The sequence below is a fragment of the Dicentrarchus labrax genome, unplaced genomic scaffold (assembly GCF_905237075.1).
Source record: "Dicentrarchus labrax unplaced genomic scaffold, dlabrax2021, whole genome shotgun sequence".
NCBI classification, from domain to species: domain Eukaryota; kingdom Metazoa; phylum Chordata; class Actinopteri; family Moronidae; genus Dicentrarchus; species Dicentrarchus labrax.
The window spans coordinates 20,571,482-20,593,860 of NW_026136706.1; the positions used below are offsets into that span (position 1 = coordinate 20,571,482).

At 40.1% G+C, this 22,379-nt stretch overlaps 5 protein-coding genes across 20 annotated transcripts in view; 2 read left to right on the forward strand and 3 right to left on the reverse strand.

The window, feature by feature from the left end:
• Positions 1-2,182, reverse strand: part of LOC127365190 (LIM domain only protein 7) — a 48,546-nt gene extending 46,364 nt beyond the window's left edge. For 7 of the 10 annotated variants that reach the window (XM_051403037.1, XM_051403042.1, XM_051403041.1 and 4 more), the window contains exons 1-2: positions 1,718-2,182; positions 1,366-1,550 (exon numbers count right to left, since the gene is read on the reverse strand). In XM_051403037.1, coding sequence (XP_051258997.1) covers positions 1,366-1,434 — 69 coding nt within the window. In that variant the 5' untranslated portion in view covers positions 1,435-1,550; positions 1,718-2,182. The remainder of the gene's footprint in view (positions 1-1,365; positions 1,551-1,717) is intronic. The other 3 variants (XM_051403038.1, XM_051403044.1, XM_051403043.1) reach the window with 1 other exon arrangement.
• A 1,343-nt stretch (positions 2,183-3,525) lies between these two features.
• uchl3 (ubiquitin carboxyl-terminal esterase L3 (ubiquitin thiolesterase)) lies at positions 3,526-7,485 on the reverse strand. 2 transcript variants are annotated; one of them, XM_051403048.1, is made up of 9 exons: positions 7,335-7,485; positions 7,144-7,155; positions 6,416-6,544; positions 6,143-6,299; positions 5,825-5,910; positions 4,794-4,841; positions 4,567-4,642; positions 4,400-4,458; positions 3,526-4,311 (listed from the first exon to the last, which is right to left on the reverse strand). In XM_051403048.1, exons 1-9 carry the CDS (start codon positions 7,374-7,376, stop codon positions 4,222-4,224), a joined length of 699 nt encoding a protein of 232 aa, XP_051259008.1. In that variant the 5' UTR covers positions 7,377-7,485; the 3' UTR covers positions 3,526-4,221. The 2 variants fall into 2 exon arrangements, with proteins under 2 accessions (XP_051259008.1, XP_051259009.1); XM_051403049.1 differs by lacking the exon at positions 7,144-7,155.
• Positions 7,486-9,386: 1,901 nt separating this feature from the next.
• On the reverse strand, positions 9,387-11,832 carry LOC127365868 (transcription factor 7-like 1-C). The gene is made up of 4 exons (XM_051404407.1): positions 11,814-11,832; positions 9,952-10,059; positions 9,784-9,832; positions 9,387-9,691 (listed from the first exon to the last, which is right to left on the reverse strand). The coding sequence occupies exons 1-4, from the start codon at positions 11,823-11,825 to the stop codon at positions 9,618-9,620; spliced, it is 243 nt and encodes an 80-aa protein (XP_051260367.1). The 5' UTR covers positions 11,826-11,832; the 3' UTR covers positions 9,387-9,617.
• A 381-nt stretch (positions 11,833-12,213) lies between these two features.
• On the forward strand, positions 12,214-16,424 carry commd6 (COMM domain containing 6). Of its 4 annotated transcripts, none has more exons than XM_051403072.1 (7): positions 12,214-12,492; positions 13,643-13,701; positions 14,158-14,223; positions 14,322-14,398; positions 14,702-14,870; positions 14,993-15,145; positions 15,233-16,424. In XM_051403072.1, exons 1-7 carry the CDS (start codon positions 12,468-12,470, stop codon positions 15,281-15,283), a joined length of 600 nt encoding a protein of 199 aa, XP_051259032.1. In that variant the 5' UTR covers positions 12,214-12,467; the 3' UTR covers positions 15,284-16,424. The 4 variants fall into 4 exon arrangements, with proteins under 4 accessions (XP_051259032.1, XP_051259035.1, XP_051259033.1 ...); XM_051403073.1 differs by lacking the exon at positions 12,214-12,492 and adding an exon at positions 12,505-12,801; XM_051403075.1 differs by lacking the exons at positions 13,643-13,701; positions 14,158-14,223; positions 14,322-14,398 and having other exon boundaries at positions 12,217-12,492.
• A 1,612-nt stretch (positions 16,425-18,036) lies between these two features.
• The window catches only part of tbc1d4 (TBC1 domain family, member 4), a 28,084-nt gene continuing 23,741 nt past the window's right edge, over positions 18,037-22,379 (forward strand). Inside the window, exon 1 of one of the 3 annotated variants that reach the window (XM_051403065.1) lies at positions 18,037-19,128. In XM_051403065.1, the coding sequence (XP_051259025.1) occupies positions 18,727-19,128 (402 nt within the window). In that variant the 5' untranslated portion in view covers positions 18,037-18,726. The remainder of the gene's footprint in view (positions 19,129-22,379) is intronic. The other 2 variants (XM_051403064.1, XM_051403066.1) reach the window with 2 other exon arrangements.

Consider the following 22,379-nt stretch of genomic DNA (forward strand, 5'->3'; position numbering starts at 1 on the left):
CCCCTCATACCTATCCTGTTAACACATCAGCCCTGTGGACTACACCTTTACCTATTCAACTTGTTCAGCTTCCTGCTCGGTCGCCCTAATCCTCCTGCCGCTGCCTGAGATCATGCCCCCACCACAGTCCACGAGCTGAGCCACTACAATGGGCCAGTGTGCAAGTGTGAGAGACACTGATGTCACATCACAAGCATTCAGACTCACCCCTCATGAAATTAGAACAATATTTGTTTAGTTACAGCCGCACAGCAGCTCCATGCCACCCCGCTGGGATGAGAATTTGCGAGATGAGGAAACATCATTTTACCCACTTGTAAAGAGAGAAGAAAGAATGAGAGTATGGCTGGAGGTTGGATGGAAACTTTAGATAATTTGACATTTTGGAAATAAAAAGGGACTGTTTTTGAAAGTGCTGCTGGATAGGGGTTTATGATGACAATTGCTTTTTCCCCCCTCAGAAAATGAATCACTCGTTCTCTGTTCTATATATTCCACATACAGACATCACCATAAACATTGCATTTTCCGTAGCGTGTGACTGCTCTTTTAGTTTTTGATTTGCTGAAAGAGCAATTTCAATATTCTGTGTAGGAGTATTACATTTCAAATCAACTGCCATAAACTATGTGGAAACCCCAAACCCTGTTGATTTATGAATCTGGGCTGATCTGTGTTTACATTACGTACAACAGCTTGGATCATACAAGTTTTTCTTAATTGCTCCACTGATTTTCCCACTACATGGTTTCAACTGACACGTCAAAGCCCTGGGAAACGTATGAGCGGGTCTAGGCAAGAGCTGACAAAGGAGGCAGTTAGCGAACAACAATAAAGAAGAACCTGTATTCTGAAGAGAGAGAGAGAGAGAGAGAGAGAGAGAGAGAGAGAGAGAGAGATAAGATACAGGGCATAGCTATAATGCCTGGGATAGTTTAAAGACTGATAGCATCTTACCAGCTAACTGAAACATGAGTTCAGTGAGGACACAGGCCTTCATGTATCTGCTGGTCCAGGTTACTATTATCTGAACCTTAAGGGTCAGGGAGCTGATCTGCTTTTCAGCCATAAAACCAAACAACATACATCTAAATGAGAGATGTACTGGAAGCTCAGCTTTATACCTTTACACCTAATAAGCTCATAACTTTCTTACATAAATCCAAAGTAGCCATTTTCTATCATATATGAACGTGAAGAAATCCACACATAACACCACTTTACTGATGTTCCATATGGTGATCACAAGTAGTTGGCAACTTTTTTCCAAACTATCTATGATTTCAAATGATAAAGTCCTGTCAGTAACTGTAGAGAAAGGCGCTGAGATAGTTTTAAAATGTTTTTTTTATTTTTATAACTCACCTCAATCCACCTCTGCGCCTCCAAGTAGGCTTCGTCGCAGCTGACGGCGGACTGTTCACGCCACTCCATCACACAAACTTATTATCCGAGCTGCACCGGCGGGCCAAATCGGTTCTAGTGACCCGCATTTAAAAAGTCCAGTGGCAGAAATGTGTGCCAGTTCAAACAAACACACAATGAACGCTCTGGGGGGAAAAAATAAACTCGTCAAGCAGTCAAGAAGAACTTGTAATCACATTCCTCACTCATGAAATATGCCTCCTATTGTTCTTTTCCACCAGCTCATCAGTGAATGAATGCAAGGTGTAACAGTAACGCATTCCCTTTGCATCACCTTGCTGCCGATGCTTACCTGTACCTGTTCATCCGACACACCTGTGGGTTGGTTTCTTTTCAGTATCTCCACGCACCGCTCGCTCTGCTCCACCTATGCAGCGATCCAACGAGTCTTCAAAGTGGACCTGGTCGAGGCACCGACAGGAGGGATTCTCTTTTCATCAAGTTTAAACTGCGTGAGTTGGGAGGCTGTGGTTTGGAGGGTTTCCAAAGTGCGGTCCGAGGACCACCCACGGGTCCACCCTGAGCTGCTTCTTTCAGGTGAACACTCCAGTTCGCTGTTTTTCAAGGCCTCGGGGGGATTATTTCGATCCCAGGTTTTTTTTTTCAATCTGCTGTCCGTACAGTGCACTGCAGCAGCCTAGGTATATAATATAATGCTACACAGAATCACTACAGGCAGCAGAATGGTCTCGCTTTGCTATTCCTCGGGACAAAATCTAAACAATTGGAAGTCCGTGGACTGCTGAGCACCACACTGATAAATGTCAAAAAGTTTTGAGTCCCTTGAAGGAGTTTGGGTCTCCTTTTAAAACCAATGTCTTTCCTACAACGACACGCAGCGGCGGCTCAGGTGCACTGCAGGGACCTGCTGCAAACTCTAACTCCATCAGTTGGTCCATTTATTGTAAGACAAGTACTGGAAGGCAAATATAGTAACTCTGAGATACTTGTACTTGAGCGTATTCTATATTCTACTCCACTACATTTAATTTTTTCATTTCATTACTCTTCTACATTTATTTGACAATTAGAGTTACTTTGCAGAGTCAAATAAAATGTATATCATCTTACAAAATATAATGCATTGTTATAGATTAAAATACCAAACAGTATATAGTATAGTCTAGACCTTGACCAGCAACCTTAAAACGCTGTTTACATGTTAATAGCTCAATGGTAATAATCCACAGATGTAATACACTGTATACTGTACTAATTTAAAAGAATGAAACGGGGCATTCTGCATAATGTGTACCATTACTTTTGATACTTTAATGATATTTTTCTGATAATGATCAAATACATTTTTGAACGTAGGACTGTGTGTGTTGGGAGTATACTTTCTATTCATGGTCTATGGTCCAACCAGGCGTAAAAACCCTTTTGGGTCACTCAGCAGCTTAAAATCACGTGGTTAAAAAGTAACCTAATAGTAATCTAAAGTGTGACAGATTTTACTTTCTCAGTCAGTGAAATATGGATTAACGAGGATTTTAATTTTAATATCAAAGTTGGATCACCTTAAAAGAGGTTTACCACAGTGATGGAGAAACATTAGCGGGATGAGTCAGTTACCTCTCCCTCATGGTTTCATTATACCAACAGGTACTGCAGACAAAAAGGAGAAAATTGGAGCTCCTGTATTGAGGGACATCCTTTACAGGCTTAGAGCATCTCACCATGAGAATATTTGTTTTCCACTGTGTTGATTCTGAGAAGCTTGACACTTATACAGTAAAGAGCAAACAAGCATCTGTCAATGTACAGAATCATTACAAAGAGGGGTTTAGATTGTGTAAAAACATATTTCAAACTTTATCTGAAGTGAATATAAGGCTTCAGTAGTCTGTGTTTGAAAAATCAAGTTATGTTACAAAGTTTGGGTTCCAAAATTCAAAAATTCCCTGTCATAGTATCTCTTTATCATAGCTTAGCAAGGAAACACTGTCCCGTGAAACAAAAAAGGGGGGAAAGATTTGATTAACTAATTAAAGCCTGATCAAGTTGAATACATCTGACAATAAACCTGACAAAGTGATTTACAGAAAGGTAAACAGATGTAAGATGTCTGTGTTAGAAAAAAGATCCACAAGAGAAATGTTTAATAAATTTGCCTTTTATTTGACAGAATCTTTGATTCTTATTACAAAAATGTAGGCACCTTCCACACTGAATTACAGTCTGCATTTTTCACTTGGCCTCACTTACAGGAGACCTTGTTTTTATTGATAAGCTTTTGGTAACATAATAACTGCATACAACGGCATTACGCCTATCCGTTTCTTTCGAAGCTATGACTGAAATGAAAGCCTTGGAAAACACGTTTCTTTAGCTTGTTCTGACCATGTTGTTAGACATATGATCAAAAACAAATCACTACATACTGTAATATTGAACCCAGAGTAAAAAAAGAGGTTGAGTTCCCTCAGTGACTTGGAACATTTGTTACATTTCTTTCTTCATTGAAAGCCAAACATGCCATGTAAACAAACGTCAGTGCAGTGTAGTTACCGAGATGTTTCAGCAGTGCAGAACTGTAAGATTTTGATCTTAACAAGGAATACTTTTAGTTGCACAACAGGACTTTAAATCTCTTCGAATTTCATCCAACTCGCAAGTGATGTATGACCACAAATGGAGCATTACTTTAGTATGATATCCCTGAAATTTTATTAATTTCACCACATTACTTTTTTACAAAAAAAAAAAAAAATCTAATTTTCCAATTATGTAAGCACTTGAGAATGTTTGGCAGTCATGTTTCCTTTGTTTTCTGGGGTCACAGGGGACTTTTCCTCAGTATGAATCTTTGGAGAGGGCAATGATGGTGAAACGAACCTCCTGAGGGTCACGAGCCATGAAGATCTTACAAACCTCTACAGCATCCTGCAGTGCAATCGAACAGGAAAATGATGAACTCCAACCCAGCTTGGGAAGATATTTTTGTGACAATATGTTTTATGTGACATCTTACCTCGAGGAAAGTATCTTCGGAAGTTTTTCCGTGGACAATAGGAAAAGGCTTACGGCCATCTAGGTTTACAGAAAAACAAGACAGTGTGCTTCAAATCACTGCTAAATGTGTAATTAAAGTAATTACCATGAATAATGTGACAAATACGTCAGCAGTGGTTAACTCACCCAGTTCATATAACTGTCCTCCAACATTCACAAAGGCTATAAAATGCAGATTGACTTTCTCATCTAAACTTGGGGCCTATAAACAGACAAGAAATAAACATTAAGTTCTATTGAGTCAGACACATTGTTTGAGATTGTGTATTAGACAAAGTTCAACAAAAAAACTTGGTGTTATCTTTGTCAGAAGCATCCTCAACACCACAAATCATCCAAAAGTCAATACAAACCTCGGTCTGTCCCTCCTGTGCACTGGATTCATGTGTGACACGAATACTCTGAAACAGGAAGTTGGAAAAGAAGCTAATAATTTGCAGTATAAACAGCGGTCCCCAGTACAATAGTTTTTTTGTTGTTTTTTTAACAGATCCTTTGGGTTGCCAAAACCTCAGGATTTGACGACCTGGGAATGAGACTCAACAATCAACTATCTGTCTCCAGAATGACTCTAAAAAGTCGACTAAACCCCCAAATACTTAGTGTTATTCTCTGACCTCTTCATCACCATATCCTTGAGCAAAGATTTTCTTTTCAGCGTTTTCTGTGTTTTACCAGTCTGTGGTGGCCAGCGTGCTCTTTTATGCTGTGGTTTGCTGGGGAGGAAGCAGCAAGAAGAGAGACGCTGGTCGACTGGTCAGACTGGTGAGGAGAGCTGGCTCAGTAGTGGGCAAAGAGCTGGACTCTCTGGTGACAGTGGCAGAAAGAGGGACCCTGGACAAACTGCTGTCCATACTGGACAACGCCCACCACCCTCTGCACAACACCTTCACCAGGCAGAGGAGTGTGTTCAGTGGCAGACTGCGGTCCCAGTCCAGCTCCACCAACAGACTCAAAAACTCTTTCGTCCCCCTGGCCATCAGACTGTACAACAGCTCTCAGTAAAGGCAGGGAGGACAATAGATAATAGACAATGGACAGTTTCTACCTGTATTTGCACTTCCATTTGCACTGTTTACTGTTTGCACTGTTTACAGTAGCTACTGTTAATTTTATATATATATATATATATGATATATATATATATATATATATATATATATATATATATATATATATATATATATATATATATATATATATATATATATATATATATATATATATATATATATATATATAAAATACTTTATATTTTATTCTATTCTTAAGGTTAGGGTTTTTAATTTTAGTTTAATGTATGTTTTGTATGCTACTGGATATTTGAATTTCCCTTGGGATAAATAAAGTATCTATCTATCTATCTATCTATCTATCTTCTTACCTCATCCTTTTCCAGGAACGTAGCTCTTTCCTCTGGGGTCATTTTAGAGGTTTGTTCGAGGAACTTCTTAAGAGCGGAATCAGTCTCTGAAGAGAAACGACAACATGCAGTAACATCTATAGAAAACTGTCTGCAAGCAAAAATGAGTTTGGATTTAGGGGTAGCTGACACATATGACACTGATACCATAACAAGAGATTATGTATTAGTAGTGTAGTGATTCTCATACAATTAACTCTACAATCATACAACCATGTAAACGTGGGAATCTTTCACTCCTCTATAACTGCATATGACGTGGGCATTATCAGTACATACCAAATTCCAGGTGTGCCTGGTTGTTTGCCACTGCATGAATTAATCCTATTGTTCCACAGGCATTTCCAATAGTTTGCTTAATGAAGTAGACGCCAGGAGAGACCTCCTGTGGCTGACCCTTGAGTTTCTCTTCCTCTTCTTGCTTGAATGTCTCATACTGGACAGAAGTAGAAGAGAAAATACATTTTTTTAAAACATTGTTATGTCATGGACGTGAGTTCATGGACATTAGGTTAATACATCTTAGACAAAACATGTTGAAGAAAAAAGTACCTTCTCTGTCACTGGGAACAGAAGTAGCACTGCACACACTGGTCTTGGTACCATGCTGAGAAGCTCTGGATCCAGTCCATATACATCTCCAAATTGCCAGGTTGGCTTCATACCCAAACAATTAACGAACTACAGAAAAGCTGAGAGTAAATATGTATGCATACAAATACATAAAGCTAACCAAACAACATCTGGCAAACAAGTTTAACTCAAAGTAAAGTTATGTGTAATAGCTCCTGATCAGAAACAGCGAACCCCCCCCCCCCCAGTTGAACTTCCTCTGCATTTATAGACTAAAGACTGTCTGAAACCATCTTTACATTATTAAAAGTGAACAGCAATTAGTCTGGTTATTAATCTGAGATTACATTAATAAGAATACTCAGAAGTCAGGTGTTACAGAAGAGCTCGTGGGCAGCTGCATGAAATGTGACTAAGCAAATAAATAAAGACAAGACAACTTTAAAACATATGGTCCTAGATATACCATTACAGCTACAAGCAATAACTCTGTTAATGCTGATGTCGAATTCCTCACGGCCTGTTTCCTTCCATTTTGTCTATGTGAGAGTAGTAACATGACATTATGTCGTAGCTTTTATTCTTTAATGATAACGTTACATTGGCTGGAGCAACGCAGCTGGGTAGGCCTTGTTCCTCTGCAAGTCGCTTTGCCTCTGCTTATTCAGGCCCAGCTGGTGTCAAAATAAATGAGAAGAAATACTCACCTTTGTCATGACCTAAAATTAAAAGACACAAATAAACATGTTATTCAAATTGCTGTTGGGTTTAGCAAAGCAGCTACACCGGCTTCACCTTTTGTTCTCTCTGCTAGCTACAAGTTAGCTAGCCCTCACATGCTGGTGAATGAATGACTTCGATAAAACAGTATAGTTTGAAAAGGATCACTAAAACGTACTTCTGGATTCGACTCCAGAGGCAACCAGCGTGGACAATCCATTTTGTAGTAACGTCAGTTGTTATTCTCCTTTCAACCGAGAGCTGAAACTGATTTTACAAAATCTGTTTGACAGCTGGAAATCACTTCCTCGTCTGTAAAGTGCACCTTGACATTTAGGTAATGCGTAGGGGTACATGCTTCTTCATAAACCATAAATACTCCACACACAGTACATTACGACATGAGTAGACACGTTACGTATATTGCTTACAACACTAGAGTATTTTGTATACCCTAAATAGTTGTGTCATGGCTCTTTATCTGCAAAATGAAGGCTTTTTGAATGTAAAACCCACACCTTCAGTCCAACAGTGGAACATTCCAGGGTCATGGGCGGGTTTCAGAGAGACAGAGTCCCAGTGGCTGATCCAGTGCAGATTCCAGTATGTCAGTGGTGGCCGTGTTTGTAGTCGGGTTTGGAAATCATTTTGCAATAATAATAAGAAGAAAAAGGAAAAGATACTTGCCTCATATGAAACGGTTAGGTTCTACGTTTGTACCCCTAACATATGACCTGGGGGCGCTGTTGCGCTTCTTAGGAGCCCCCCCCAAAAAAAAAAAACAAAAACAAAAAAACCCTCAAAGGCAGACTAAGGTATAAGTATGGCTGACATTGTAGATTTAATATTTATTTGAGCATGAACTTTTTTAAATTTCATTTTCGAGAATTTATAAAATAGATAAAATCATGAAGGAAAATATAATATTTTATTTTATATAACTAGTAGGAAGTAGGAACTGGGAACCTCAATAAACTGGACTGGTCCAACAACACAAAAGTCCTGTACAAGAAGGGCCAATGTCATTTTCATCTGCTGAGGAGACTGGGGTCCTTTGATGTGTGCAGGACACTGTTAAAATCATTCTACAACACTGTGGTGGCATCTGCAATCCTCTATGCAGTAGTCTGTTGGAGAGCTGGAAGCACAGACAGGGGCAGAAAGAGACTGAACAAACTGGTCAGGAGGGCTAGTTCTGTACTGGACTACCCTCTAGACTCCATAGAGGAGGTGAGTGAGAGGAGGATGTTGCACGATTTTAACAAACACAAGGTTTCCTGCACAAAAAGATTCAATGTTTAATTCACTGTTATTTGTATAGCGCCAATTCATAACAGCTTTTCAAATAGAGCAGGTCTAGACTGAACTCCTTATAACATTATAATGCACAACACCTCTCACCCCCTGCATGAGACTGTGGGGTTCCTGAGCAGCTCCTTCAGTAACAGACTGCTGCAACCTCAGTGTAAGAAGGAGCGTTACCCCAGGTCCTTTATTCCAACAGCTGTCCGACTTTTTAACTCAGCAACAACATAATGTAGCACTGTTTGTCTCTGTAACATCTGCCAACACTTATCACAATTTCTTACATGCACATTATTAATATTAGACCTGTACAATATATTCAGCCCTGTCTATAGTTTTTTTTGCCACTACCTCCTGCTGTGACCTGTGCAATGTTCCATATCATATCTGTATATACAAATCAGTATATAGTGTACATATAACTGTTATTCTGTTTTTCATATTTTCATTATATATATATTTAATTTTATTTTATTTTTTTTAATTTCTTATCTGTTGTGTTGTATCTGGATCAAGTGAAGTTCCCCAGCATGGGATCAATAAAGCCTATCCTTTCCTATAAAATGATTAAAGATGCTCTGCAGACATGTTTTATGACATATAAAAATACTCTTTACAAATGCATTCAATTACCTCATTAAAAATGTAGGATTTATGGGATTTAGATTTTCACTTAGACACAGACTCAAGGGCTCATGGATGTGGGATTGGGTAGGAGCTGATAGAAGCAAAGGTTGGTTTGTGTTGTTGTTCTGGTTATGTCTGTCTGTCAAATCAGAGACCAGTCCATTCTGACATTATAAATAAGGTCTACTTTACTGTCCACAATACTGGTATAACATCAATAAAAAGTGCTCCCTAAGGTAACCCTAAAACATATTTCAGGCACAGAAATTTACCTTGCTTTAAGCCCCTGTATTTGCATTATTCTGACCACACCTTCAACGTATTTTTTCATGTTTTTTACACATTTATTTGATCAACAGATCTACAGTAGAGGACCGCTGAGGTGCCCCATCCGGCTCAAGGTGCTCCATCACATGTGGTCTCTGTTGTCTATGTTCCACTTGGTGCAGCTGGAGAGACCAGAACTGTGGACGCTGTTGTTGTAGAGTCCGGCCAGTAGCTCTAATACATCTGTTGCAGGTGCCAGATGTTACCCACTGCAGTCTGTACATGAGGCCGCTGCATCAGGACTGTGTGTGAGATAGAGGGCTCCATCACACCTGTCTGCAAATATGGTCCCGGGTGGTCACATTTCATTGATGTTTAATCATATTTCTCATGAAAACACGCCAAGATCCATAGAAATGATGTCTTACCTTCAATGCTGGTGGAAGCCTTGCTCCTCTTCCTCACTCTCTTTTTGTCCTTCACAAAAACACATAAGACTGATATCAGCTGGCAAAAACAAGACTCTTTTCAGTGTTTCATCAGCTTTAGTACAGTAATGTAAATGTGTGAGTTGTATGTGAGCAGAGTGTACACACATAATTGTAGCTGGGTGACCAGTCAGGGTGTTGCTGTGAGTGAAGCAGTCTCTCTTTGTTTGCCTCTTTATAATATTTGGCTTGCTCCTCTTCTGACAGCGATTTCCACTGTGGACAGAAGATAACACGCTGTCAGCACACACATGATGCACAAACAGGAACATAAAACATATTAACACATGCATAATGTGTTAAGACCCACATTAATGAGTGCAGGCTCATGAAATGCTGGAAATTTTCACTTTAAGTTAAAAATCATGACAGTATGACTGCAGAAAACAATATTTAATAAAGACTGCCATGAGGTTTGTGCAATGTCTCGAACATATAGTGCAAACACACTTACTCTCTCCCCACTGTAGATCAATAAAGGCTTAAAGCTCTAACATCCATACTTCTTTGCAATCAGCGTAATTAAAATGAGACAGTATGGCATATCCAAGCAACATGCAGAAAATATAGAAAGACAAGAACCAGCTCACACAATGAGGCTTACGGAAAATAAGGTGAGTAGATGCCAGTATAAAGAGAATATTTCAGTGTGAAGGGCAAAAAATGTTTGGTGTGAGCAACTGGACTAATTATACGATTTCCCCTATCTGAATAGGCCTGGCTGTGTGAGACTATACGACTATAGAAGAAAAGGATGTTGATGAAGACCAAATCCAGAAAGAGGCAGTTCAGGCATTCAGTTAATGTTCACACTGCAGGCACAAGTAAGCCAAATCTGATTATTTTTTGCTCATACGTGACATACGTTTTTCATGACAGTGTGAACAGAACAAACCACACTGAATCTGATCCTTTTAATTAAAAAAATAATAAAAAATAATGAAAAATGCAGGTCTCAGTGTAGAACATTGATATCAGAATTTATGTGACTTTTATGTCACTTCAGGACTGTGACTCCTTCACACTGGAATCTGATTTGGGCCCAATTAAAAAGTAGTGTGAACAGCCAAACAAATACAATCTGATCTGAGCAATAAATCTGAATTGAGCGCTCAGGCTTGCAGTGTGTAAAAAAAAAACCCAATTACAAAAATAGAAATATGATATGTTAACACACTTTGTATTGATTTTGTTGCAATAGTGCACCATATCCATGTTTATGGATGGAAACTAAAGCTAAAGCTCATGTCATTTTCCTCACATGATGCATTTCAGGATCAACTTACTGTTTGATGATTGCCCCACCCCGCCTACCTAAGTGATCAATGAGTGCATGCAATTTTGTGGTTTCACAGCTAGGGCTCAGCAAAAAAATGAATAAATAAAAAGAATATCTATATAGGCTATAAGGGAGAGTGGGGTAAGATGGGCCATTTTTCATATTTAGGATCACTACATCAAGGCAATCATAGTTTTGTTGCTAACTAATATATCTGCATATACTTCAGGATGTTGTGCATTCCTTCAAAAAAACAGAATGAGTGTAAACATAACTGTCTCGTGGCTCAACTTACCCCGTGTATGGGGTAAGTAGAGCATAGGAGCGAGGTAAGTTGAGTCAAGTGAGAATGCCTTTAACAGCTGTGTTTCTGGAATATACACAGAATATGTTTTTGGATGCACTTATTGAGTGTATTTTGGCAGCAGCCACCGGCTCAACTTACCCCTGGCCAAATGGCTCAACTTACCCCAGAGCTACCATTTTGACTTTATTAGTCCACACAGCTAAAATGGTGCACTTTTATACTAGGTTTATGACCTCATGTTGTAGCTCATAGATACCACAATTGATGTATAAAACAAATTTAAAATGATCTATTTTGGTCTAAACACAATTCTCATGAAACTTATGATAGACTAAATTCACTTTCAAGAGTGAAAAATGAGTTTTTGGGAAATAAATATCTCACCACTTTACCCATGTGGTTCTCACATTCACAGACTCCATGAAATGATGCCTACCTCCTAAATATTTGGTCACATGATCAATGTTTTTTTTACCATTTCCTAGCAACAAGGGGTGGCTCACCTTACCCCACTCTCCCCTATATATTGTCACTGATCGGGCGAGAAAATAAACCCCGTATAGTTACATTGTCCAATTCAAACTTATGTCCCAATCAGCCTTAATTCACACTAATTATATAGGCTACTGTCAATAGTGGCGATAGGTCTGCCCAAGCAAGACTAAACGACTTTAATCGAAATGGACGTCTAAGACCAAATCCAGAAGGAGGCAGTAATGCAACAACCAAGACTGTTATAAAACCGTGAAGAAGCAGTGACACTCCCGTGCAGTAGGTGGCGGTATGCAGCTCTTACCATGGTTGCGCAAATAAATACAAACAACACTTTCAGCGATTCTTTGTCAAGAAGAGGAATAGTCTGTCAAAGAATTTGAAATTGCTCAGTTTGTCACTAAAGGGGTTTTGTAGTTAAAGAACTGTATTATTAACAACAATTATCAGTTGCGGAAGGGGTCTTAAAACCTGACAACACTAGAAAGTCGCAGCGTTGGCCGCACTGATACGGCGGTCTAATCTGCAGCCTGTTTAAGAGAGAAGATGCCAGCAGCAGAGGAATCACATGGTGGGTTTTAACTTCATGTAACGTTACTGTGTTTTCACCAGATTGTAGTTTGACCAGAGAGACGGATGGGATTTTGACAGTAGCTCTGCGGATACAGTATCCAAGCAACAGCCTTAGCTTAGCACGGTGGCTAGCAGGAGGTGTGTCGAAGGCTGTTTCCCTGTTGATATGTGCTTCCCTTTAACTTACCGAGGTTATATCTCAACCCATTATATCTCTCACCCCGACCATCGAGGGACGTCATTTTAACAGGAGGGTAAACAGTGTTGGAAGGGAGGAACAGACTACGACACACCGCCTAATCTATAGGTTAGCTGAAGTAGCTTGTTTTATGCTATAGTTAATTGTAAAGTTGTCACAGCACACGCATGTTGTATGTCAGGTCACCCACAGTAGGCAGCAGCAAGAAGTGATGTTTCCATTGGCAATATATGGATGTTTCACAGCTTTTGGAGTCCGATCTAGCCTGATCCAGATCACTGAATCACTGCTTACATTTATAAATATAAATGCATGTGGCAAAGAAGAAGATTTCTACCAGATCTCTTTCCATTCATTGGCTTACTTTATAAATATCTATTCATAAATTGTTTTGTGTTTCGGATATGTGCTGATTTGGTTTTCCTATATGTGATGTAATTAAGTCCAAACACTGCTGTATCATCAGCTTAATTCTTTTTTTTTTTTTGGGCTAACTTTCATATTCATAAGTGAAAATTTACAAAAGTTAAACCCTGCTTTGATTAAAAAAATAAACTCCACAATATGCGACCAAGTATTTTCTCTGACAATGTAAGCTACTTAAACTTATATACATATATAAACATGTGTTTATTATGGTACCCTCAAGATTTGTTTTGTCACCCTTTTCTTGTAATTGTATTATTTCATCTTTAATTTATACACTTTTTTTTATTAGATCTTGTTTTATGTTTTGCCCTGCTTATTACTCCCCCCAGCATCTTCTCTCCCTGTCCTGTATATGTGTTATAAATTGAATCAAGTTCTGAGAAAAAGGGAAATTAAAAAGATTTCTACTGAGCAAGGAGGTGCTATAATTGTCATAGTCAGACTCACATGACATGGTCAGTTGTGGGCATTTGGAGGAAAATATGGGAAACGTGATGAATGAATCACTTCTGTGCTTCAGGTGTCAGCAAAGTTGTGGACAACATTTGTAGGCTTTCTCCAGATCTGTTGGCTGAAGCAGTGAGTATGTTTATCTCTACTTGTATATAAACCCCATGAAGGCTGAAAACAAGTTATATTTCTACAAGACGGTAACTAGGGATACAGCATATTTCTTGATTAATATTTAAGTGTGTGGGTTAAGTGCTTAGAAGCGAAGCACTGCACAAGTTGCACTCTTCATGTTGTTATTGTTGGCCTGTAGTATTTGTTTTATTATCCCAGGCACAGAATTAATTTCTTTAAATTATAATTTAAACAAACATGCATTTTCACACAACCTCTTAGAATTGCAACACTGTGAGGTTGTTGTGGAGCAAACCTCAGTGGGATTAACAACTAGATGTTAAATACAATGTAATGGTGTTCATTGTTGCGCTATTAGCAGCCATACTCTGCACAAGTTGCACAGGATGTGGTGTGGTTGCCATAGAGGTTATAATGTAGTTCTGATAACTAATCTTATAATCTCCACAGTGTCAGCACATTCTGATGTATCTTCAAGGGCAGACTAAAGGAGTAGATTCAGCTGAAATTTCTGATGTGAGTCAATATTTCCTTCAAAATATTATTTAACTTATAGTAACCCATCTTCCCAAGTTCCTCTTTCATTACTTGTTTCGTTTTTCTTTTCTGGGCAGAGATTTCAGAGAGCTGGAGTCAGACTTGAGCATGAAACTCTACAGAACATTGTCAGATTTCTCTTGTTAACATTCAGGTATCTTTGATCCTTCTTCTTAATTATGAATGCAGCTTGTTAAAGTTTGATGACTGGTGGATGTGTCTACTTCCGTGTAGCCCAAGGATATTCCTTATGCAATTGATTGAGGCCTTCATGTTGATATGTTTGTCCAGTTTAATGTATATGCATGTTGATTCCAAACCCATAGCATAGGCTCCAGTTGTGTAATGGAGCTGTCACAGCTTTTATCCTGGGTTATGGGCCTGGCAGAAGTCTTGAATTATACATAAAGGAACACGTTGTTGTGTAAGGTGTGATAGTTAACATTTGTATCACCAGGTCAGCTGGGAAGAGCAACATCTCTGGTGATGACCTTGTGTCAAAGCTGGAAGAAGGCAGTAACAAGTGGTCCAAAGCTTCCCTTCAGGTGTTGCACAAGTTGTGGAGTGAACATGGTGCATTAGTCCATGCTCAGCAGGAGGTCCAGGCCATGCTCAGCATCAGCCAGGTACAACCAAATTGAATGCATTAAAGCAGTCTCACTTATTTTCTGATTATTTGAACACAGAATTTTGTCTATATTTTCAAGGCTGATGAGACTCACTGTGTCGATTTGCTGTATCTTTTTAGTTAGTGGACATGCAGTGGAAGCTTGGCATGGCAGTGAGCTCCGACACATGCCGATCTCTCAACTCCCCATATGTGTCTCTACTGCTGAAGATTGTTGAGCCCTCTGGACAGATTAGTCAGAGGTCTTTTGAGATGACCATTCCACAGTTCCAGGTCTGTATTTGTTGATGCAAATGTAGTGTTGTTGGTTTATTTTATTATTGGTTTGATTCTGAGATTCTTTTTTTCTGTCCTCTGCAGAACTTTCACAAGCAGTTTAAGGAGATGGCAGCTGTTATGGAGACTGTATGATGGTTGCAAGCACAAGTGCTTGTCGCAATTACACCCCCGTTTACATGTAACCAGCAAAAGAAGATTCTTACACAGCTTTTTGTCTGCTGTCCGATTGAAACTGTGGATACAAATTACTGCAAATGTCAATTTTTGGCTTTGCTTTGCACTTCCACTTTTTCACAGATTGCATATCAAGTTGTATAATAGTTTAATAGTTTAAAAAAACGTGTCTTCACTTTGAACATTGTACTTCCTCCCATCAACATATCGATATGAATATGATTTTATGTGCTGTACACCATGTTGCCAGGTTTTTAAGGACATCTAGCTAAAACGAATGCAACCTGGTTACAGTCCTGCAATAAATCCCAAAACCTTCATGATGGTTACAAAGTTTAGTTTTTGTTGGAACTGTTTTAGAGAAGTTTTAATTCAACTGTCTGATCATTTCAGAGGATGTAGTGTGTGGTGCTGTTGCACTGTATTGCAGAGAGGTGTTTCTGTTATTTAGCTTACACTTACTGACGTAAGTGGGGTGGACTAAATAATGAAAACGCCTGTCAGTGTAACACAATACAACTCAACAGCACCATCATGATGGTTTTAGGAATTTATTGCAGAACTGTTAGACTGCATTGGTTTTAGCTCGGTGTACCTAACAAACTGGCATCTGCAAAACCCTTACTAATATTCAAATCATGCCTCATTTGTTAGAAAATGTCTGACATTGATATGGCTTAGATAAATCATAGTTTGCACTAAACTTCTGTTTGCCTCTGGTTTTGCACTTTTAGACTTTACAGAATGAACAAACATTGCCACAGTGAACATAGTCTGTTACTTATGTTGTTGTATTTTTATCAAGGGTACGAGATTGTGATTAACTCTCTATACAACATCATGTACTATACTCTATAGTTTAAGTTAATGACTAGAATTGCATAGAAACTTTGCAGTAAATTTTTTGTGTCTTTACAGTCCTCATGCTTTTTTGTTAATATCTAAATTATGGAGACTCACTGTTGATGTTTGTTTTCCTTGGTGATGCTAAAATGCCTACTGTGTACCTCTGAGGAGGTCTTTGCCTTTTTTCTACTTTGGTCTCTCCACACATGGAGGCCATACAACAGTGATGCAATAAATAATTATTAAAAGTAAACCTTCATTGCATGGTTATTTGATCCCAACCTCAGCTCAGAGCAAAGCAAATAAAGTAAATGAAATTTTACACCAAATTAACTGAAGGTTGTAAATTAGTGTCAGTGTTTATTTTTGCAGGGACGTTGCACAATTAAAACTGATTGCACCAGAGTTAGCTCATGGCTAATTTGCATCTCTTTGTCCAAGACCAAAAACAACCACAGAACAGTAAACACATAAAAGTCCATTAGTGTGACAGTTTACCATCCAAGCACTATATGTAGAATCCAGGAGGGATAATTCAGACCTTCTTTTCGGTAGTGGTCCTAATCTAGTAGAATACAGTGCACTGGGTCCCAACTGGGGATCCCGACACATACTAGGGGTCCAGACACACAATAGGGGTCGTGAGGACTTCTTGATTTGAAGGGGTGTAACAAAACTTCTATACAGTTGATCTTTATCTCAGCATTAAATTCATTTCTGTGAGGAAAACTAAATGACATTTCTATTTTAAAAGTTTAGATTATTATCTCAGATATGAACTTTAAAAAAAACTCACAGGATAAGGGCGGAGTGAGGACCTGAACACAAGCTGTGTTCACAGAGCCTTCACTTTCTGCTCAACAGTCAGAACACATAATACAGAGAGATTTGTATAAAAAGTTCTGAAAATATCAGGAAAACTCATCTCTGATGCAAAATTCACAGGAAATAATCTACTTCACTCATTATACACAAACCTCCTGCAAATATTGTGTTCACTATTTGGGTTCATTTGTACAGTTTATCAGTTGCATTATGAATTGACTATTATATGAAATATCCATATGTGACTTAGTAAGGGGTTGTCAGTTTACTCAATGATAGAAAAAGATTGGGAAGCGGTGGTCTGCAGAAAACTTGAGGCGTACAATTTCATATTTTAACCTTAGATTTAAATAATTTCCATTTTCCCTGCCAGCATTGTAGACAGGCAATTCAATACAATGTCAGCAGTAGAAAATTTGCCAATGATTTCATCAAATTGAGGTCTGGGGCCTTGTGTGTGTCTATTTGGTGGCACAATCTAAAACTTAAGATGTGTACACACCACGTCCTCACCAGTAGTGTGGGCTTTGGTAGGCTGCAGAGCTCTAGAGGTTACTGCCTCAGTGATGAGGTTATATATGGCACAGGCACTATTTTTAGGATAGGTGGAGTGCTTGGAATTATGGCATTTGGTAGATGGGAACTCCTCTAGAGCAGAAAGCATATCAGATGTGATGACATCCATCCAGCACTATGAATCAGCACAGCCTGCTTGTAAACAGTTAGTTGTGATCTGCCTTTGCTGAAGTATTGCATATGTTTCATTGTGCTGCCAAAGTACAGCTTTTACTCTTTTTACCTGGGGAAGGTAAGTTGTTGGTAGGTGGGATTGCAACCAACAGAACTATGGGCCCGCAGCACTAGTGCCATGTGGTCTGCAAGCATTTTCCACACTACCATGGAAGAAGCTTTCCAGTTATTATGTACTTTTGAGGAGAAAGGTGGAGCTTCGCCCCTGTCACGTTTCTCACGGCGGCTGTGCCCTGCCCACTCCTCCAGCACATGGGATGGTTGGGCGGGTCGTCGACGCGCACAGCCGCTCCGCCTCCAAGGCGTTGTGGAAGAAAGGATCACAGACGGGAGAGACTGGCACTAAAAGGCGATAAACAAGCATCAGTGTATGCAGCCTATGTATTTTACAAGACCTCAGAGTTAGAAACATGCGACCGCGCCAGCTGTAACAGGATATCAGGGCTGGGACTGTGTTAATGCGCCGCCCTGGTTGTGCGCTCTGGAGCAACGTACAGCGCGTCAAAGAAAATCAGATTTCTCAGGGCGACTTGTGTTTACACAGGAGCCATCCAAAGCCACGTTTTAGCAAGCAAGCTTGGTTGGGACAGTACAGTGCAGGACTGTTTGCGTTTGACTCACTGCCCATGCAAACCGTGGAGGAACCGAGCAAGCAAGCAAACCACCAATACATGACCATATAAGTGATTTTACTTGAAATCCTTGACGGGAAACTGTCCGTCGGAGAGTGTATTATTTTTTTGGATGTCATGAAGTGTTGCAGCTGATCGGCAGGGGCGAGCACATGTGCATGTAGCTAATCGCTTCGTTGGAGGAAACAACTTTCACTATGGATGTGGACATGGAAACTGTTGCAAAGTAACCACAACTGCGCCTGGCCTCGGATCGCAGGGAATGGTACATCGGCATCATTTTTTAATAGTAATCTCTAGTCCCACATCGCTGTCAAGAAGCTTCGGCCGAAAGTCCGCTGGGTCGACATGGAGAGTCGGGATGATGAGAGGGAGAGCAGTCCTCCGAAGTCGGACAGGAAGTTCGCCTTGACGTACATCGGCTGGTCCTCGCTGGACAGGCGGACCACCCTACCCATGCTGCCGTGGCTGGTGGCTGAGATCCGCAGGAGGGGCGAGAGAGGCGACTGCGGCCCCGTGGTGCAGCCGAGAGAAGTTCAGCTGGTCCTCAACCCCCCTTTCGTCCGATGTGTCCCCTCCAGCAGCAACAACTCCTCAGTCTTTATATTCGAGCACAAAGCGCAGCTCGTCTCTCGCTTCATCCACAACAGCAATGACCTCACCTATTTCGCCTATCTCCTGCGGGGCCAGCCCGATAATCCCGAGTCCGAGATGTCCTGTCACGTCTTTAAGGCCTGCGACCCCAACCAGGTAGGCCTGTCCGAGTGTCAAAACATAGCTTTACATGACCCAACTGCAAATATACCTGGAGAAAGAGAGAAATGCACCTAATAGCATTGTAAGGAACCATGCAGGGTCAGTAATTCAATCACTCAAATATTATTGATTACTGTTATAGTTTTTAGTGACCTTTCTACAGTCCAGTTTAATCAATACCAACATCTCTCTGCAATGCTTTTATTCAAGTTCAAAAGTCCTGAGGACCTTTAACTATATACTACAGTGTCAGGGCTTACAGTGAGGCCCACCTGTTTACATGTTATGTTGGACTGACTCTAGCTTCAAATGTACACACAAGACAAAGGAATGTCCTGCAAAGCCTGAATTGAAATCTCCTTGAGGTGACAACTATGTCATTTAATCTCTCACACACAGTAGATTAGTCAGTGGTACAAACATGTTTGCTCTGGTATTAAGTATTTAGGCCACCAGTCAGTGGGAATGATAAACAGAGCACCCTGGATATTTTGGCAAAGTTAATCCATCTCCGTGCTTTTTCCTCTTCAGGGGATCAGACATCTCTCTGGTGCATGTAGTGTGACAACAACTCAACAGGCACAGTCTCGAGTCAGCAAATTTACATGCTGATCAGCATGCCACTCTTGAGTAATAAACTGAAATGTGGTCCAAAATCAGGAAGGTGGGAGTTTGAAAATCAATGTGCAGTCATGTTTTTCATACAGCCATACTGTATGTGTAAGGCACTGTGCTCAAGAGCCCACCCTAGTGGCACTCATGTGTGTCTGTGTGTTTGCAGGCCTGTTGGTGAGAGTTTGCAGTAGTGAATTAGTGTAATAAGTGTCTTTTTGTGTGTTTATATGTAAATCGTGTGGTCTGAGGTTGCGGCAACATGATTCTTTATCTGCTGTAGGCCAAGTCTTACACTTTTCATGTTATTCTTGTTTCCCCACTGAACAAGGAAACCCTCACAAATAATTTTCACAAAGAGATACCAGTTATGCTCACGTTTTTGCATTGATCTGAAATATGCCTGCGTTGTATCGTGTTTCCTGTGGTATGTGCAGGCCCTGGGCAGGCTGTTTGTCTGCTGGTGAAAGCTGAGAGTAGGGGAGGCAACAAGTTCGAGGCAGGCACACTTTCGAGGTGTCTGGCCTCCCTATTGGGATCCAAATGTTTGCAGCAGTCAGAGAGGCATCTTGAACATACCTCATTCAGCATTATTATGCAACAAAAACTGGTTTGGCAGCCAGCGAGCTAGCAGCATGTGCAAGGTGGACCATGTGGAATGTATGGGTTATTGTATCAGTACATTGCTGCCATGTACAAAACCGTGTTACAGTCATTGTTAATGATTATTTGCCAACACTGCCATTCTTATTGTGTGACTGTGGGTTTCTCTTAGTCCCAACTGAGTTTGAACTCTTTGCTTTGTTTTAGAGTGGCAGGCATGTTTTTTTCAAATCTATTCTTAGCTGTAGACATGATAAGGGTACATTGTGTAAAGCCTGAGGAAAGACCCCTGGCAGCAACCAATTGGATGTGAAAAGGAAAATTATGTCTTGAAGAACAGAGAAGCTTCACTCGCCTACACTTTACTAGATTTTGTATGTGTGGAAAAAACAAGAAGACATGCTTAAAAGCATAGTATGTACAAAGAAAGGGAATGTCTCATTACAAGTGTTCCTTTAGTTTGAAAGATCTAGTGCTTAAAATCAAGTTTGACTTCCTCGACTTGAAATACAGCTTCAGTCCTGCCGTAATGCATATGAGCTTCCAGCATTTAAGGCAAACTCAGTCATCCCTGGACTCTTGATTGGTGCATTCATGACAACAGGCTGTACGTAATATTTAGCCAGAATAATATCAAACGCCAAGTTAAACAAACACTGTCATTTGGAGTTTAATTGTAACATCGTACTTGGCTCAGAGTCTTGGATACTCATTTACTGATCTCACTAGTGTTGTGGCAGCATGCACCAATTTAGCACCGACTCAGCTCGGCTCTATTGTGCCGTTATAGTCTGAGCCTGCACAGTGTGAAACCACAGGCCGGTGGGTGTTCCACCTCTGCTCTGACTTGGAACTGGACCACAGTGGGATCTCTCACTGGGTGACCTTCTGCTGTCTCGTGGACGCTGTTCATCTTTCAGTGACATGTGGTGACAGCGGGACACACCCGTGAGCCAAGTCAGGGCAAAAGTGACATTCCCGACTGCACTTTAAAAGTCTAAACCAGTTTTTGGCAACTTCGGACTGTCATAAAACCAAGATGGGATGAAAAATAAGTTCTGTCCAACTGAACACTAGGTCTTATTTCATAACAGACATATTTTATTTCCATCTGTATTATGGAGTATCATGACAAACAAAAACAGACATGACGTTTTCCATTCTCTACTAGTTAGTTAATAGGCTTGTTGAGGCACTTAGCTTTGGTTAGCCAAGACAGGTGAGGTGACGTGATCACATTTCTTGCAAAATGAGAAACTAAAGAACATTGATTCTTATCTTGTTGTCATGAGATGATAATAATCTGCTCTGTTAACAATGCATTGGGAGCAAATTCCACTCATAAATCCAATATTATTTGATTCAAAACAGTGTACAGAATGATGAACAGGAAAGCAAAAGCCACTTTATTTCACTGCTATCTTGACAGATTGAGTCAGGATGTGAGCTTGTTGCCCTGTGTTAAGGTGACATAGGAGCCTTTGTCTTGCTTTGTTGTGAGTTGGGACATGAACCTTGTTTAACTACGATGCCCAGTTTGTCCTCAGGCAGATGGAAAAGCACTGGGAGGACGTCACAGCTGTGGTGAGGTGCAGCTACAAACACGTGACATCAGTAAGCCTGTAGAACCAATCCTTGCAGAGCCTTAGCCACACAAAGACAGATATGTTTAGTAAAGCAACAGTATTGAGCCAGGTTTGCACCTTAGATTGTATTAATGAGCAACAGATGTTTTTTCAGTTGCCTATGTTTCATAAGGCAGTTTCTGATTACATTTTTGTTCTTTTTTGTTCTTTCAACAGTTAAAATTGAAAGTAACTTTCCAAGAACTTACATTGATTACTTTGAACTTGAAACATGTGTAATCTTGCATTGCCTCTGATCTGACATGGGAAATTCTCTTCCATACCTCTGTCTCTGTTTCCATCCTTATCTTGTATTGACACAGTGATAACCTGTGTCCAATTAGGCCTGATTGCAGATGCTGTGAGCGTGTTGGGTCCTCACTGTTTCCCGGTAGTTTGGCTTAA